This window comes from Nicotiana sylvestris, chromosome 6 (assembly GCF_000393655.2).
Source record: "Nicotiana sylvestris chromosome 6, ASM39365v2, whole genome shotgun sequence".
NCBI classification, from domain to species: domain Eukaryota; kingdom Viridiplantae; phylum Streptophyta; class Magnoliopsida; order Solanales; family Solanaceae; genus Nicotiana; species Nicotiana sylvestris.
Genome location: NC_091062.1, coordinates 2,666,471 through 2,684,858, shown reverse-complemented (window position 1 = coordinate 2,684,858; position 18,388 = coordinate 2,666,471). Strand labels below are relative to the sequence as shown.

The window sequence follows — 18,388 nt, the reverse complement described above, 5'->3', positions numbered from 1 at the left end:
TCGTGGCATTGCATCATTCATGATTATTTTTGAAGACTGACTATACTGCGGTAAGAAATGAAAAAAAATGTAGTCAACTCGAACTGCATTAAGGCAATTATGGACCATTTTTAATTCCCCCCACGCTCAGAACTCAATTTGGTTCATGAATAATATAATATGGTTCGCCAATATTAGGTAAATCAAGAATCAGAATGAGTCCGACTCAATTTTAAAAGATAGTTCATGATGTGAGTTGCTCGAAATCATATAAAAAGACCATATGTTTCCTTGAAGATGAAATCTCGGGATAGTTTATAATCTCTTTTGTCCTCCTACTTCGTGCAACTTTGACGACACAAAACCCTAACACCCATTGTGTAAGGCTTGTTTGAAAACACAAGTTTCAAATTTATTTTAGAAAAACTAACTACAAAATCAAACGATGCCACGTAAATTGGGATGGAGAAAGTAAACTTGTCTTGTATTGACTTGACAATGACTCGTAATACTGACGCCTTTCTTATGTCAATGTATTTTTTTGGGTGAGAAATGTATATTCGACTATATATATATATATAAAAGGTGTATTATACACAAACCAGCGAATGCCATTAATTTCAGTCGACCGGCCAATTTTGTATTTTACCCTTTCTTGGCTCTTTTTATCTGTTGTTGGACGAGGGTGTTACCAACATAAAAGCTGAAGCATTACAACAGAGACAAGAAAATATAGTAAAAGAACTGACGTGGAAGAGATTGCTAGCAAAAATCTGCTTCGTCCTCTTTACATGAATTCATTATATGCACATGGAAAAATACCGTTGATCGTGAAGGTCATTTATCGAACTAAGAAATTTTACAGCCTAAGAAGAAATTATAGAACATCATCATCATCCTGTTGATAGTACATTGAAGCATCGTCAAGTGGTAATGAAGGTGGAGTTCCGGGAGGTATGCAAGATTCACCATTCTCACCAGCACATATACACAAAGCCTCTGCATCCCTGAGAATAGCATCCAGGTCAATATGGCCACTCAGCTCATTGATAAATTTCAATAGCGTGTCGAAATCCATCTCCTCTCTTATTATTTTGCTGCGATATCTTTTCAGAATTGCGACACAAACATACAGATGAAGGTGCTCACTCCTATAGTGAGTCCATAATACCTCCCACAACCGCATTGTTTTCTCAAATTCAAACTCCCTACAAAAGACAAGAATCAACAAACAAATGAACTAAACAAATACAGAAAAACGAATTGAAGCAGCAAATTGGAGCATATATTTAGTGGCACCCCAGGCTGACACTAAAGAAAGCAGTACAGGATTTGAGAAAAGTGAACCGCGCTGAAGAAACTAGAAGAAACACAACGGTAACTTTCATTCTTTTCTCCCCACGGAGAAGGATGCTAAGGGAGAAAAGGATGCACATCCATAAAATGTTAGTGTACATATGAAACAGGAAACCATGTCCCTTTGTTACGAAAGTGCTGACATGGGTTGTAAGCAAGTTAATTTGGATTCATGCCTGTTTGTGAGTATCTTGACTAATATCCAAGATATATAGTGCTGACATGGTAGCATTTTGATAACCCACACGTTTTTCCCTAATGAAGGAACAGGATTAGCTGTTCCCTTCATGCATTTAGCTTTATGAATGTGCAGGACTCATATGAGTATGCAGACATGAGATGAAATAAACTTTAGGTAGGCCCAGGACATCTAGAAAATGGGCAGGATTAAGGTATCAGAAGTGCATTCAGGCGAACAAGATAGGGAAAGAAATTTTTTACTTCAGGTCCCAGGACCAATTAACTGTCTGAGGGTCAATGGAAAAACATAGTAAGACAAAGGGAAATACAAAAGTGGCATGCACACTGAAAGAAAGGGGCAGGAAGCTAGTACAAGAGATGGGACTAACAACATCAAAGGGCAGCTAAAGTTCTTTGTGATTTCCACTTAATCATATGGAACAGTCCAAATAAGATTCTTTTGAGCAGAAACATTTCAAATATAAGATTGAAAATGGAGATTAGAAATATATGCAAAAGGAAAAAAGGAAGATGAAAACGAGTATGTAGCTTGCCTTTTGAATTGTATAAGAACCCAGCGGAAGCAGAAGAAATAATTCAAGCAGTCCTTCTGTTTGAAGTAATTATGCAGAGGGCTGTCTAACAATTCCACCAACTGCACAAGCACAGTAAAAACATTAACTTTCTGTAGGAAAGCAAATATTTATCAGCGCAAAGTGTATAATACAAAAGAAGAAGCTAACACAGCTGGAAAGAATCAGAAGGGATGGAAACCAGGATGAACTGGTGATGGCATGGGACTATTCACTTGCTGAACAACCAATTTTTTTTTTATGAAGTCACTTGCTGAACAACCAGTTCCTACCAGCTCAAGATAAACAGGCGCGCACAGATATATAAAGCCAATGAATGTGTATCAACAAAGGTTAGGCCTTCTTAGACACGAAGCATGTTAGTGTTGAGTCTCCCACATCGGCTAAGGGATTGACTTGGTCTCTTTATATGGCTTGAGCAGTCCTCACCCTTTGAGCTAGCTTTTGGGGTTGAGTTAGGCCCAAGGTCCATTTCTTTATCGGTTAAAAGACCAATCAAGCTAATCCTTCATTTGACACCCAAAACTCAATAATTCTTTATTGCAATAAACCCCAATTTTTAAAGGCACGTGCTATTTCACAACTAAGAAAGGAGCATACTCGAAGTCCAGGGGTAACACCTAAGAGACCTCAGTCAAATCCTATTACCTAGGAATTATCAGTACTTTATCTTTTTCCATGGCTTTCTCGGACACGCTTGGGACATAAACACATGCCGACTACTCCTGTATCAGTTTACTCTTTCGAAACAATTATTACAGAGACAAGGAAAGAGAGAACAAAACACGGTTAGGACATAAACTTCTGAATTTGGGCAGACATGACAGTCTCTTGCACTGTACCCTTACAATAGATCTCTGGTTAAGTGCACTATCTCTTTGGGGTTCACTGGGAGGTAAATGCTGATGCTAGAACCTTCTCGTAAAGTTGGAGATCCCACCCATTGGGGGTTTTAGGAACTGGAAACAAGAGAGCAGGGAGGGGAAGAGAGTGTGAGTGAGTAAGAGAGAGTGTGAGGGAAAGAACCTTTGATAATGCAAAAAGCTGAGAGTGCATTCCATTTTGGTCACGGTTAAAGTTCGGCCCCAGTCGTTCCATCAATGCCACAAAGCACCAAAATGATTCTGATTCATCTTCCATGACATATAATATTGGTGAAAGGAGATCACTCATACCCTGCAACTCGAGAGAATAAGATGTTTGTTTATCAATCAGTGAGAAACTAAGAAAGAAAAGGAAGAGGCATTAAGCTGCACAGAGAATATTTGAGCAAAAAGGGCTTCCACAATAGGATAGAGTATGCTATCTTCACCAATATCACACCAACGAATTGATTTTTGGGAAGATGAGAAAATCAAATAACCATCAATAAGACAAGCTTGTTAATATCAGTTAGGACAAGTAATATACATTACATAGAATCTGAAAGGTTGTATCTTACCATGATAAAATGGTTGCAAAGGTCAACTATCATGAAATTTCAGTGGTAACTAATAGACTTGCAAGAAATGACATATATATTTTGCTGCTTCGTTATGGCAAAACCCTATAATATTTAAACTTAACGCATTCTTGAGGAGAAAATTTATAGTTTGTAAATCTTCTGACTAAGAAAATTCTCCAGTTTAATGTAAAATTTTCAGAAGTTAGAATAGAGTAGAAAAAGAAATTAGAACTTTCTAGTTCTGTTGTTTCATTTTACTAAGTTATTCTCCCATATCTACTGATGATGTCTGGACAAAGTTGATATCATAACCTTGGACTGGGTGTAACCAACAAATAGCCAATGTTCAAGCTCAAGTCATCCTATATTGGCTACAAACCGATCAAGAGAGAAAAGGGAGAAAGAAAAGGGTAGCAACAGACCAGAAGGATTTCAATGCCAGAAATTCAAAAACATGTATGCAGCAGAGACGTCACATATGATCAAATTGTTTGGAAAACAATGTGTGAACGTATTGATCAGCAAAGAAACGCACGATTAAGCTTATAGGAAGATGTTACCTGACAGTAACCCAAATCAAAGTTGTAGAATGAGTAAGTCAGCAGTATATCACGCAAACACTTAATGTTTGGGCTGTCATCCTCATCATAGAATGAAATTGACCGATCAGTCCTCACCTTGCAGATCAAATAAGAAAGAACAATGGAAGAAAGAAGAATATAATATCAGTTTATCCCCTTATAATAAACATATAATAACCAATAATAGTAGTTTTAGTAGTATCACTGATTACAAATTGCAAGGATGAAAAAAGCATCTTGGTTCTCAAACAAAAAACATTTACAGGCCCGTGAAAATAGATAAATTTGACACATACCACATCTTTTTCAATAAGGCCTTTCCTCTCTCGAAATTTTGTAAATCTTCTAGCCTGCTCCTTAGAGATGCTCTGCAGAGAAAAGGTCGCGCAAATCAGATTTAAACTACATTTTTAGCAAGAAAATATCTCAGAGAGACTTTCTTGTCTTTCGTCCTTCTGGACAATAGGAAAACATAGGGATATACTTCCCACATGAAAAATCATATCTAAAAGATAAAAGATTTAATTCATTTAATCCTTTACATGAAACTAGTATTTCACATTATTGAATAACTCCCGGAACAAAGTTCCGGAGAATCAACTTTTTCCAAGCTCCTCGATGATCTGTTTGGAGTCTCCCATAAGAAAAGTAACAGAAAGTTGTTTAATCTCCCGGAACACTTATAATTTTTTTCCATTCTTAATTAACTATGATCAATCACTATATCCATTAGTAAACCATGTTATGGCAGCATCAACATGGAAATCATTATCAATAAGCAATCTGTATTTTTGCAAAATGTAAGACGAACCCCCAAATATCAAATAGGCAAGTGTCAGAGACATTAAACTTACAAGAGCATCAAAACAAATGTAAGAAGAAAAGGATCTTATTGCACCATGTGATCTAAAATTTAAACTATCACTTACTCATATGTTCCAAGCAATAGCATTTTACTAATTGAAGGAAAACATTTACAAAGATTGAGTAAATAAGGAATCAGGACCATTTTACTTTTGAACCCCCCCCCCCTCCCCCAAGGTGAGAATATGACAAACCTTCCACTGGTTTTTTATCGTTTCGTATTCCGACTTTCTGACAGACACAAGGTATTCCCTCTCCGCATAAGTTGAATCATATGAATGATATCCCAATAGAAATCGCCACACCTGCCATAAGGACATATAAATATATTCATGCTCATAGAGACGGACGCAGAGTTGGGTTGACCTGTACAAGGACAGACCTCTTTACGTAGACCTTGTTCGACTCCTCCGTAAAATATCCTCTTTCTTACTGCTTCCGAGTCTGTGACTCTACCTTCACAATCCAGGAAAGTGGACCACTGTATAAGGAGTAAAACACGAGGAACTTAGTTGTGAATGCAATAAAAACAATAGGCCAACATGGCAAAAACCCACAATTTGTTATAATCCATGCAAATTTACAAATATAGATGTCGTTGAAGACACACCAGATGTGCAGTATTTGACAAAAGAGCAAGGCAAGCCTTGCCAATGGATTAGCATTCTCAGATAATCATGCAAAGGAAATAACACACAGTGAGATAGAATTGTATTGGACATATATCTGCTCTACTGAATGCTAATCGTGAAAATGGATCATATAGACTTGACTCTCTAATTCTGATAAAGACTATTGCTCTATGATAATAAATACTCTCACTGAATGACAATTTATTAGACATTAAAAGATTTTATTTAAACTTACAGATGCATTAAGATTTACCCAAGCTGTTTTTCCCGGGAAAGATTTGTGGTGCAAATAATACACATACAACAACATATATACACACACACATATACAAATAACAGTATCGAAAGTTAAAAGAACTAAAGAATCTCAACAGCAAAATCACAAGAACCAATATGTTTTACATCTTGCATTTCAAAAGGTCACAAGTCAAAACTAAAACACATAGATCTCAAAATTACTACTCCCTCTGTTCCAGTTTATGTGAACCCATTTCCTTTTTGGTCCGTTCCAAAAAGAATGACATCTTTCTAAATTTGGAAACAATTTAGCTTAAACTTACACTTCTACCCTTAATGAGAAGCTTTTATAACCACACAAATACTCTGGGCCCCTTTTTAACTTGTTTAGGACCACAAATTCCAAAAGTCTTCATTTTTTCTTAAACTCCGTGCCCAGTCAAACAGGTTCACATAAATTGAAACGGAGTAAGTAATTAAAAGTATTTGAGAAGACTAGCTTTGAACATGGATAGCACTACCTCCAAAAAACTTTTTATAGATGCAGTCTTGCAAGACTAGTTCAAGTTCTAAGATAGCTTAGTCTTTACCAATGACATCAAATGTCATAAGAGTTCAAAAGTTGGATCGCAAAGCGAGTCATTAAATTGATTTCTTACAGACACAATCCCCTTTTTTATTAGTGACATAATATCTCAATACTGTTCAGCTAAAATGGCCTGATATTTAGAGTTGTAACATTCTATCTTTGAAAAACATTCGCTGTAAGAAGCACCATAGAAATCATCAGTTTAGCAATATCACGCCTTCAATGGAGAATTCATGGGAATCCAGAAGATATAACTAATTTAAAACAGAGAGAATTTCTTGTTTACGCAAAGAAAGTTTCTACATGATAAATAGAAAAAAGACAGAGATAGGTGGTTTACAAATGCTACTTCTCGACCAAGTAGGAATTTCTTCTAATACAATGGTTAAAATTAAAAAAGATGTGCAAGTGGAAAATTGGTGAGACGCTGGGATCTGTCACAGATCTGGACATCTGCATGCTATGATGAAAAAAATTGAGAATCTATGACAGAGTTAACAGCTTGCGCAACAGTCTGCTTAAAACTCAATGAATTTAGCTGGCTTCATGGCACATGCACAAGTTATTATGACAAATCGAATAAAATGAGATAGACATGAAATGAATGTCGAAACATTTGCTTGGGCCTAATAGCCATTGTACTAGCATTTTACAAGTGCAAAAAAGATAGCCTTCTACCTCTTCTGTTCCCAGCGGAGGCTGCCGTGGTTTTCCCCATACTAGTGACAATTTGTCAAACTGCGGAAGAAAAACTGGCATAGATCAAACGCAGAAAGAGGACTAATGCAATTATAACTTTTAGAAATAGAAAAAGAAGGAGATTAGAAGTCCAGAAATAACTCAAGCTACTCTATTTTTCCCATAGGGGGAGGGGAAGGGGGAAATGGGGGAGGGAATACTCTATGGAGAATCGAATCCCCACCTACATGGTGAAAGTTTGGGCATCCCACCATGTGAGCTACCCTGATCCCCATCCTTGCTAGTATGATTCATACTGTTGGTAGCTTAAGCAATAAAATAATAATAATAATAATAATAATAATAATAATAATAATAATAATAACAACAATAATACTAATACTAATATTGCTAATATATTGTTAATATTTGTTGGATAAAGCAGTATTATTATCATTATTTATAAGAAGCTTATAAATTATAATTTAAAATACTATTCTCAAGCATAAAAGTCATTAGATTATTTGGTTTGACCTTGTGAAGAGACGGAAATTTTAGGTGTTTTTAAAGCAAATCAGAGTCAATCAGTAGGATATGTAAGTTCCTAGCACTGGTTGTCTTTCTGGTGCAATGAGTATATTGAGGAGGCTGTTAATAAGCTAGCTTTCATTAAAACTAGGAAAGAACATAAATACTTTCGTCTGTAAAACCAAAGCACATAGTTAGTGTTTGCTATTTAATAAAATAATTTCTCACTGATAAAAAATTTACTTCTTAGATATCACTACAAGTCCAACTATTGGCAAGGGAACACCACTGAACGGAAAGCATTTCTTATACATTTTTCATCAGTAAACAAGAAAACATGTCAAATACTTCATCCATCTCTATATGACCTAGAGGCTAACACACATTCTAGAACAACAACCACCCCCAGTAAAAATCCCACTAGTGGGGTCTGGGAAGGGTAGAGTGTACACAGATCTTACCCCTATCCCGGAGGGGTAGAGAGGCTGTTTCCAAGAGACCCTCGGCTCAGAGACAAAAGATCCGTAACAACAACAGAAACCAGACAAATAATATCAGCATCGTAAGAGACAGCAAATAAGTGGAAGGGCAATAATAATGATAATAATAAAAAGTTAAAAATAAAATAAAAAATAGTGTGATGAAACAAAAACCTAGCAGTCCTAGACAAAACACTATCAGACTGGCCGGTACAACGAGGAAAAACGCTCGACTACCCCCTAACCTACAACCCTAATGCTCGACGTCCACACCTCCCTATCAAGGGCCATGTCCTTGGAAATCTGAAATTGCGCCATGTCCTGCCTGATCACCTCGCCCCAATACTTCTTAGGCCGCCCTCTACCACTTCTTAGGCCTCCAAAGTCAACCGCTCACACCTCCTACCGGGGCATCTAGACTCCTCCTTCGTACTTGTCCGAACCATCTAAGCCTCGTTTCCCGCATCTTATCGTCCATGGGAGCCACGCCCACCCTCTCCCGAATATCTTCATTCCTAATCTTATCCAGCTTAGTGTGCCCGCACCCCACATTCTAGAACATCAAGGAAAACAAAAGATCTATCACTATGGTTGGTTTAGGAAAAAGTTACGATTAATTTTGAAGGAAGTTATATCACTCAAGGTAAACACAAAAGTCAAAGGACTGAATTTGAACTCTTTTTCTGATAAATAAGGAGTGAAGTAAAATTATCTTATTATCAAATGTTTCATCCTTCCCATACCGCTATAATGTACACTAAGACTTGTCACAGATACTGAGGATACTCAATGACTTAACTGATGGGACATTTAAAAGGCATACCGACTCATAATATTAAGCAAACTGATTTCAGGTAATTAGTTCTTGCGTGGAACCAGCTTTTACCATTTTGAGAAAAAGATGACCTTTTCTAAGAAAATCACCGAATACAACAACGCTATGACATCACTAAGCCTCAATGTGAAACTGATTATCCGACAGCCATATGAATCCTCTTTGCCCATTATGCTCCAGATGGCCCTGTTCCACTCCAATACTCAAAAGTTTGTAATAATGTACATAGTAGGAGTTCTAAGGTTCTCAGAGTCCCACTTTATCAAAATAAGGTTCTCTAAGTCCCACAATTATCCCTAGTAGGAGTTTTAACGTTTTCTATGAGAAATGAAGAAGGCTCCTGGCAAACCTGGGAATAATGTAAGTGAACAACATGACTAACCATATAATATAAATGCACAAACAAAGATTAAAATATGCAAGTTTTTTCACCTCCAAGGGATCTGCAGGCACTTGAACATCTTCAGGCAACTTCTGAACGTCATTAGATTCAGCAATGCGAGGATAATCATTTGTTTTTTGGTCTTGCTTCCTCCTGTCATTAGGAATGAAACCATCTCCCTGAGCTTCACGAAAAAGTTGAGATGTTGTTTCACGAGCAAATCTGGTCACAAGAGAAAATTTCTCTAGCACTTGAATGGACAAATCTCGAGCAGGATCATTATGTTTTTGCCATTGCCTGGCATTTTCTTGAAGATATGCAGAATTTCTATCAAAAGTTTCCCCATCAGTAGGTGCAGCAGCTGAAGATGGACTGTTAGCTACAGAAACAGCCCTAGGAAGCTCCAAGGAGGAGAGAGTTCTCTGTAAAAAGCAAATTAAAGTATGAGCAGAAGTGAGTATTCATGAATAATGATGAAGCTCTTCACACAAACTCTTAAATTGGTTAACCAATTGATTAATCAACACTGGTCACACCTGGAGTGGATCTTGAAAGTCGTTGACGAGAAATACATTAGCATCTTCAGCTGACCTGGAAACATACAACTCATCAGTAAAAAAGGAAAGGCCTTTATCTAACAAAAAAGTTATCTCTCCCACTACTAGTTCGCTGCAACAAGAAAATACTGGAACAAAAACAAATCGAGATCCCAATTTCTAGCAGTATGAGAAAATATATTCTATTGACAGACTAGCATCAGCAAATATACTTTTAAACCTGGAAACAATTGGTCGCTGGTATTTTTTTTAACAAAGGAAAAAGAAATGATCGGATGAAATATGGCCGCTTGGCAGTAAAAGGAGAACATTTTTCACATCAAATTAGGTAGACGTGATTCCTTCAAGAAATGTTCTCTTTCTTTGCAACCAAAACCTTTGCAATTACTCGTATATCCTCCTTTTTTTTTGGTTACTGTTATTTATCATCAAGCATCAATTCATTTGTGAACTATCTAGTTTGAATTTCTACTCTCATTTTTATGAACTCTGACCCCAAACAGAATGCTGAGGTGAATTTGGTTTTACTAGTGTTATTGCTTATTCATGATAATGACAAAGCCAATGCACTAAAGAACAAATAAGTCCACCTCACAAGATATGCATGTTGCTTAATTGTTGCAAGAAATTCCCGGACACCACCATTGTAGAAATAAAGTGGAGGAAATGCAAGTCCTGCAAGTGATGGATGTAGGAAGTAAGCTCAAGATGCAATAGTTACAGTCAACAAACTGATAATATGATGATAACACAAATACAAAAAATCCACTAAAAGCTGAGCGGAAATATCATAAGGTAGATAGCATACAAGAATTTATCCATCAAGAAAACATATATATGCATTATACAATTCAAAGAAGAATTGTCTTCTTCAATCATCATGATTTCCTTGGAACAAGAAGAATCACCAAAGCTATTCTAAAATAATGTTGATTAGAGAGAGTTGCTAAAGAAAGTAAAATCCATTCAAAAACAACAGAGAACGGTTAAAAAGAAATAACTTAATTCAAATTGATATTTCATACATAGCCAACCACTAAAAAGAATTTGTTGCCTGCTCCACTTTCTTTGTACATAGGTTGACGCAGTTGGTGCCCAATAGAGAAAAAATGGAGCTACTTTTACAACCGAACAAACATATGTAGAAAATTTTAACCAAAACTGGTCCATAATGTCAAATACCTTGCCTCCGGTGTCTTGTGTGATAAGTGTCTTGTGTGATAAGAAGGTGTCACTAAGACTTAAAAGGTAAGTTCTAAAGAGTGGTGGTTAGACCGTCTATGTTATATGGGGCGGAATGTTGGCCAGTTAAGAACTCCCATGTCCAGAAGTTGAAGGTAGTGGAAATGAGGATGTTGAGATGGATGTGTAGGTATACTAGGAGAACCGAGAGTCAGGATTAGGAATGAGGTTATTCGGGATAAGGTAGGGGTGGCTCCCCTGGAGGATAAGCTGCGGGCAGTGAGGCTGAGATAGTACGGGCATGTGAGAAGGAGAGCCCGGAGGTACCCATAAAGAGGTGCGAAGGCATGATATAGCATTTCTGCAGCTTACTAAGGACATGACCTTGGAAGGGGGTGGAGGACTAGAAACATTAGAGTACCGTTTGGATGTGGCTTATGGAGGAGTATTATGAAGGGGTGGGAAGATTTTAGTGGCCATATTTCCTTTAGGGTTGGAGACGGAAGCCTGATTAATTTTTGGGTGCATAAGTGGTGCGGGGAGAACGAGTTGAGGGAAGCTTTCCCTAACTTATATAGAGTATCTTGCCACAGAGATGACAGTCCAACAAATTTGTAGGTCCCACGGAGGGGTGCTTCATTGGGATTTGAGATTTAGGAGGAACATACAGGATTGGGAGATGGAAGAATTTCACAATCTAGTTGAGTTATTGTATATATTGGATACACAGAATAATGTATCGGGTATGGAGATGGCGGAAGAGTAAAGATGGATTATTCACGGTTAAATCCTATTATAAGAGGTTATTAGTGAGAGAGGAACAAGTTTCCCTCATTACTCTATTTGGATTCCCAGAGCACCAAGAAAGGTGTGTTTCTTTGCGTGGTTGGCGACGAGGGGAGCGATTTGACAACGGAAAATCTGAGAAAGAGAAGGATCACCTATGTTAGTTGGTGCTTCATGTGCAAAAGCTCGGGTGAAGATGTAGATCATCTCCTATTGCATTGTAAAGTGGCTAATCGGTTGCATAGTTGGGTTCACATCAGCGGAAAGAGAAGTCCAAGGGCATGGAGTGTCGCTCCCTTAGCAATCATGTGGGTGATATGGAAAGAGAGAAATAGGAGGGCTTTTGAAGGGGTGGAACAAGATTTTGTGGACTTGCAAAGTAGTTTCTTGTTCCTAGTTTCTTTTTTTGTGTAATCATGAGGTCCCTATTTGTATAGAGGATTGGATCTCTTTTGTTGAGAACTATATTTTGGTGTAGGTTCTCTTTTTTTTGGTATACGGCTTGTATACGGGGTTAGTCCCCAATTGTTAATAAAATTATTTAACTTATCAAAAAAGGAAGTTATGGAGGTCGAAGATTAGGGTAGAAGGTTAGTCGGTAGTATAGCATATTCTTTGCATATTATTACCTGATAATGCTTCTGGTTCATTTTGTTTAACTATAGATATTGCTCATGTTTCCTTCCTATAAATTTTTTTTCCTTTTTATTTTTTCTGTTTATATATTGCATTTCTTTACTATTGTTTAGTGTGCTTACGTGAGCCGGGGTCTTTCGGAAACAACCTCTCTACCAAGGTAGGGGGGTAAGGTCTACGTACACACTACCCTCCCCAGACCCCACTTATGGAATAGATTGGGCATGTTGTTGCAAGATTTTCCGTGAGTAGCCTTTCACTATCCAGTTTAATCAATCCATCGTCCTCACTATTCTCCCCCTCCTAAGATTTGAGTTTGCATAGGCCAGAAATGACAAATAAGACAGTGAAAGTTTCTGTTAGAAATAATGACACGGAAAATTATATTAATATTATATTAACTAAAGTGTCTTACAATAAACCTATTTATATACATTGTTTACACAGAAATAGACATCTATTTCGAGATGTGGGACAGTATACATAATTACTATCTAACAGTTTCCTTCTACATGTTTATTTTACATACAAGAAGAGTGGAAAAAATAGGAGAAAGGAAACATTTCCAATTGACACCAAAATTTATTTAAAAAAGAATAGAGAAATCTTAAAACTTTAGCCCTCCAACAAAAAAAAATACTTATTTCTTGGTTTGTCTTTTTTCTTCTGTCTGCTTAATTCCACTCCCATTTCCTGTAACAGGGATACTCTGTTCAGATATGTTTTGGACAGCTAATCCAGCAGTCTATAGGTTGTCAAGCTAGTGGGGCTAACAGTGGGGTTTCTTGTTGCTACTCACTTAACTTGGTAGGGGAAATTCCCTTATGTTCACCTTTTCAGTTTTCAAATATGGGACAGCAGAAATATTACAAGCTTCTTTTCACATTAACTAATTAACCCATCATAATGTATAGTTATGTATGTCAAAAAAGAGAAACGTCTAAATATAACAAAAATAAACTTTAGCCTAGAAATATATAAAAAGATATCCTCACTCAGGGCAGGTTAGTTTTTAGGTTCAGGTTGCATACTGAGTTTCCAGTGTGCAGCATAAAAACAAAAGCTATCCACATACCGAGGACCAATTTGATTTACCATAGATTTGTCTTAGGCTACCACCTAGTTCATGCTCAGTGAATTATAACATTGCCATGATATCAAAATAGTGAAATTTAAGAGATTGTGCTGGAGAATCCCTAGATCTAATGAACAAAATTATAAAATTTAAAGAGGCTTAATCATGCAGGGAGAGAGCATACATATAACTTCAAGATACACATCCGACTTCCCACTTGCTAGATTCTCAAGATATACAAAAAAATCAGTCAAGGAAACATATAGCACTAGATTAAGCAACTTTGAACTCTGCAAGGAGTAATTGCACATTAACATTTTAACTTGGAAGGTTATACATGTCCAAAAGAGATTAAGGGTGACAACTCGAACTAATCTATCAAAACAGCACTTCACATTTGCTACTATGAAAAAGGCACTAATGAAATACAGCACAGCTAAATACCTGATGATAAAACTACAATAACATATTGCCATCCCAGGGTGGGAGTGTGTCTGCGAATCGACCTAACATCCGAGAATGGAACTGCTCGTATAGTATAAAGACTCTTATCTGCACCAAGATATATAAAGAACAACCATTACACAACAACCCATGGAAAATTAGCTGCAGGCAGCTGCTCTTTCCTCTGAGTCACAGTACAGATAATTGACCCCCACCTTTTTCAGACAACCTTGCACTCGAGCTTTGCCCTTTATATGGAATCCAAGTCTGTCACAGCAAAAACAATTCAATTGCACAATCAGAGGGTAGAACCAAAAATTTAATATGTGCTACAAATGTTAGAGACAACCCCTCTCCCTTCCTCCTTGTTTTATGTGACAGCAACGCTTTGCTTTGTAATTACATCAAGAATTTAAGAACCCAGCTCTTTACATCACTATATATAAGAAGCAAAGCACAAGGAAACATAGCCGGAGCTTAGTGCACCGGGCTGCCCTTCTCAAGACCCTGCGCATAGCGGGAGCTTAGTGCACCCGGCTGCCCTATATAAGAAGCAAAGCACAAGGACATGATTTCATAGCAATGAAAATTTGACCATTTAAGAACTATTCTCACATCCATCTCCATGTTATTTAGGATGGAATATGGACCATATCCCTCATTTTTCAGTTTGTGGCACATAAACAGTGACTTGACAACATCCATATAACCTCCTATGGTTATGCATCAAAAGTGAAACTTTGTTTCTCCCTCAAAACTATCAAAAAGCAAGTTCGCCTAAATGAGAGTTGAACCAGTTGTAAACCTACTCTCCCTCCACAAACATAAAGTAGATGTATACCATAAACAGAGAACCTCCTTGCTTGATCAGCTTTAGTCGACCACTGATCCTCTCTGAAGCATACTGAGTCGGATGAATTGCCACGTTATCTTTCAAATATACTATTTCAGCACCTTCTTGTTCACCTGATGAACTCTGCTTACTGCTATCACTCCTATTCATACTTGATGAACCCTGAAAGCTCATCCACAGACAACAGAAACCAAATTCAATTCGTCATTTCATATTTATATTTTTTTGAAGGATCATTTTAAATTACTAATCGGAATATATCAAACAAAAAATCCCATTTCCCCTCCACACGCGATCAAGTGGTCATGCTAGAGACGTAAAACAGCCGTGCATAATTAAATTATTAGATCCTTCAGAAATCAGAATGAGCTGGGAGAATCTTATCTGCTCTCTTTCATTTCTTAATTGAAAAAGCAAATGGAAAATAAATTACCAAGTACAAAAATAAGTATAACCACCGGCAGAAACTGGTAAGGTTCAATTCAACATTTAGTCTGTCAAAGCTCCATGATTCATATTAAGTGAACGCTGGATGAACTGCATTGTTGATATTGATCTGAAAAAATATGGTAGGTACAGCTAGCACAATATATAGGTTCCATCGATAGTCATTAGGGCCTCTCCGCAATCTATTAAATTGATAGTTGTTCCAAAGGATCCAAATGGCCAGTTACTAATAGAACTCGTAGGCTCTTTTGGCTAAGAGCTTCTCAACACATGGAAGCTAACTGGTGTTGTCAAATAACCAAACCGCAATGATTAAGGTAGGTATAGTAATGCTATGGACAGCTTGCTAAATTGGGTGCTAACAAATAATCAAACTGCTATTACTAAGGTATCGTAATGTCCCCAGCGCTTTGGTCTAATGGTAAGAACATAGTGTATAATGTGTGGTTTAGGTGCTCGTCACGAATTTGAATCTTGCCGCAGACAATATCCAACAACTTTGGTGAAACTCGTGTGCCCGCAGAGATCTATTGGTTATAAAAAATGACTAAGGTAGTAATTGTATGGACAGCCTGCTTAATTATCATAGAGTAATAAAACTATACAAATTACACAGCATATGCACAAATTTAACTTATCCGAATGTACAGTAATTATGAGCAGTTAAACACAGTTCATCATAAGTCCTCAATAATCAAGTTTAATTCAAGCTCAAAATAATCACACACAAAAATTCGCAAGTAATCAAAGAAGGTGCTCAACATAAAATCAATTAATGCACAAATACGTAAATAAACATAGTAAAATACTAATCTAACAATTTGAATATAATGATGAGAAAAAAATACACAGAACAATCAGCAGTTAAACACAATACACCTAAAAATAATCACAAAATATGCAATTAATCAAATAAAATGCTCAACATAAAATCAATTAATGCACACATACGTAAATAAAGCAATGTAAAGTACTAATTATACGATTCGAACATAGCGATGAGATAAACATGATTTGCAAATTGCGAATTGTGAATTGCTTACTTGCTGAATAGAAGCAGCGTAATCGGCGTCGTCGGAGAGATCGTGTATGTCAATTTCATGCATCGCCGGTGAATTTAATGGAGGTTTTGGCTGAGTGAGGGGTGGGGGGAGCTAGTACTGTGTTTGGGGGGGGGGGGGGTATGTTGAAGTAGAAAGTTTGTCTTAGAGACGAAGGAAAAGGTGAGAATGAGCAGGTGACGGTTTTCGTTTTCCCGCAGGACTTGTGTGAACGAAAATTTATATATTTCTTTTTTATCGGGTATTAAATACCCACTTTAGATTAGATTAATCCGATTCTGCTTTAGGATTAAGGATAAAGTTGGATTAATTCGACGCACGGCTGTGTTTCCACAATCTTTAGTGATTTACATATATTCATTAGTCCTATAATGTATATTTTTCTTTTTGGGAAAATTCGAAGCAAAATATAGTTCGCGTCATAGTCAAAATTAGGGGCGTTCATAAAAACCTGAAAAATCGAACCAAACCGAAAACCAAATCAAACCGATCAAAAAAGCCGATACTTTTTGGTTTGGTTTTGGTTTTGAATTTTAAAAACCTATCAAATTTGGTTTGGTTTGGTTAAATAAAAAAAAAACGAACCAAACCGATTATAGGAGTAGCTATTTCAAATTTATTATTACACCTATATATATGTATATTTTTATACAAAGTTTCAAAAATTTTATGGTGAATGTTAATCGTTTGCACTTTTGGTACAGTTTTTTACCTTTATATTCTAGTTTGATTGATAGTTTTCTTTTGGTAAGTGTAAGAATTCATTTCATGTTAAAAAAATATATTTTTAATTGAGTCCTCAAATTATTCATCACTATTTGATTCAATTATCAATATATTTTAGTAAATAATAGATTTCCCAAATTAGGGAAATTGATTTGATAGTGTTACATTGAAAATGTGGTCGCCGGAATATGTTTTTGGTAGTGTATATCGTATATTTAAGAAAAAACCGACCAAAACCGACATAAACCGAATCGAGAAAAAACCGACTTAATTGGTTTGGTTTCGTTCTAATATTTGAAAAACCGAGACTTACTTGGTTTGGTTTCTTTTTAGGGAAAAACCGATCCAAACCGAACCATGAACACCCCTAGTCAAAATATAAATTTGACTTTAACTTTCATAATTAATGTATTTAAAGATAAATGAGTGTTATGTGGTGATAAATTGAAATTTAAGAAATACAATTTTACTGGATTGTTGTTATTGTTGTTATTGTAATAAGAAATATTATTTCAATTTATGGATAATTACAAGACTTGAACTTATATGTAGTTAAGTTGTACACAAATTGTTATTTCTAGTGACCATAGATTACTCAAATTCTGGAGATTTATCCTTTCTAAAATCCACAATTGAAAGCAGAAACCGAGGCCTCTATAGCAAAATCGCAGCAAATTGGAGAATTCAGTATTTGCTAAATGTGAAGTTGATAAGTATTACTATGTTTTTTAAGAAGTTACCACTCTTAGTAAATGAATGAGACTATTGTTTAACCAAAAAGTGTTAAGCTTTTTGTTAAATTAATTAAAGGTGAAATAAAGGGTGAATTTTAGTTAAATATAATAAATTCTAGATCTAATATTAGGGAACATTGATGGGATGATCAGCATTTGAGAATATTAAATAACGGATGTATACTCAATGATTATCAATAAATATTATAACATGAACATACGGTAACTGTAGATGATGACAATAAATGTAATAAGAAGGAATCTATCACCCAAATGTTAGATGACTTGGGTGATTCTTTCTTACGACAGCAACGTGGAATGATGGACAGTGAGGATGGGTAAGGAATCTTTAGATCTAGCAAACAAAGAATGAATAACGTATGTTGAGCCAAGTAGTCAGTGAAGAAGACAATATTTGTATATTCTTCTTAGTCAATTCTTTACAAAGTGCCCTTATCAAGAAAAGTAAAAATACCCTTTTTGTTCTCTATCATTTCCTATTTATAAGGGATATCCACAAGAAACCTTAA

General features: G+C 36.3%; 1 protein-coding gene across 1 annotated transcript; it reads right to left on the bottom strand.

Annotated features, from left to right (window-relative positions):
* Nucleotides 1–712: 712 nt before the first annotated feature.
* Nucleotides 713–16,535, bottom strand: LOC104211041 (uncharacterized). The gene is made up of 15 exons (XM_009760035.2): nucleotides 16,381–16,535; nucleotides 14,879–15,052; nucleotides 14,253–14,304; nucleotides 14,038–14,145; nucleotides 10,505–10,589; nucleotides 9,894–9,948; nucleotides 9,408–9,779; nucleotides 7,134–7,193; nucleotides 5,380–5,478; nucleotides 5,192–5,302; nucleotides 4,430–4,501; nucleotides 4,113–4,229; nucleotides 3,135–3,284; nucleotides 2,070–2,170; nucleotides 713–1,187 (listed from the first exon to the last, which is right to left on the bottom strand). Exons 1-15 carry the CDS (start codon nucleotides 16,441–16,443, stop codon nucleotides 857–859), a joined length of 1,950 nt encoding a protein of 649 aa, XP_009758337.1. The 5' UTR covers nucleotides 16,444–16,535; the 3' UTR covers nucleotides 713–856.
* Between the last annotated feature and the right edge of the window lie 1,853 nt (nucleotides 16,536–18,388).

What these genes read in the sequence shown, in the direction of transcription:
- LOC104211041 (XM_009760035.2), bottom strand. Translation starts at nt 16,443, where the DNA reads ATGCATGAAATTGACATACACGATCTCTCCGACGACGCCGATTACGCT. An exon ending in AAGGAGGTTCTCTGTTTATG is followed by an intron (nt 14,305 to 14,878) that starts GTATACATCTAC and finishes TTGCTGTGACAG; the next exon opens with ACTTGGATTCCATATAAAGG. An exon ending in GCCTTATTGAAAAAGATGTG is followed by an intron (nt 4,230 to 4,429) that starts GTATGTGTCAAA and finishes TTGATCTGCAAG; the next exon opens with GTGAGGACTGATCGGTCAAT.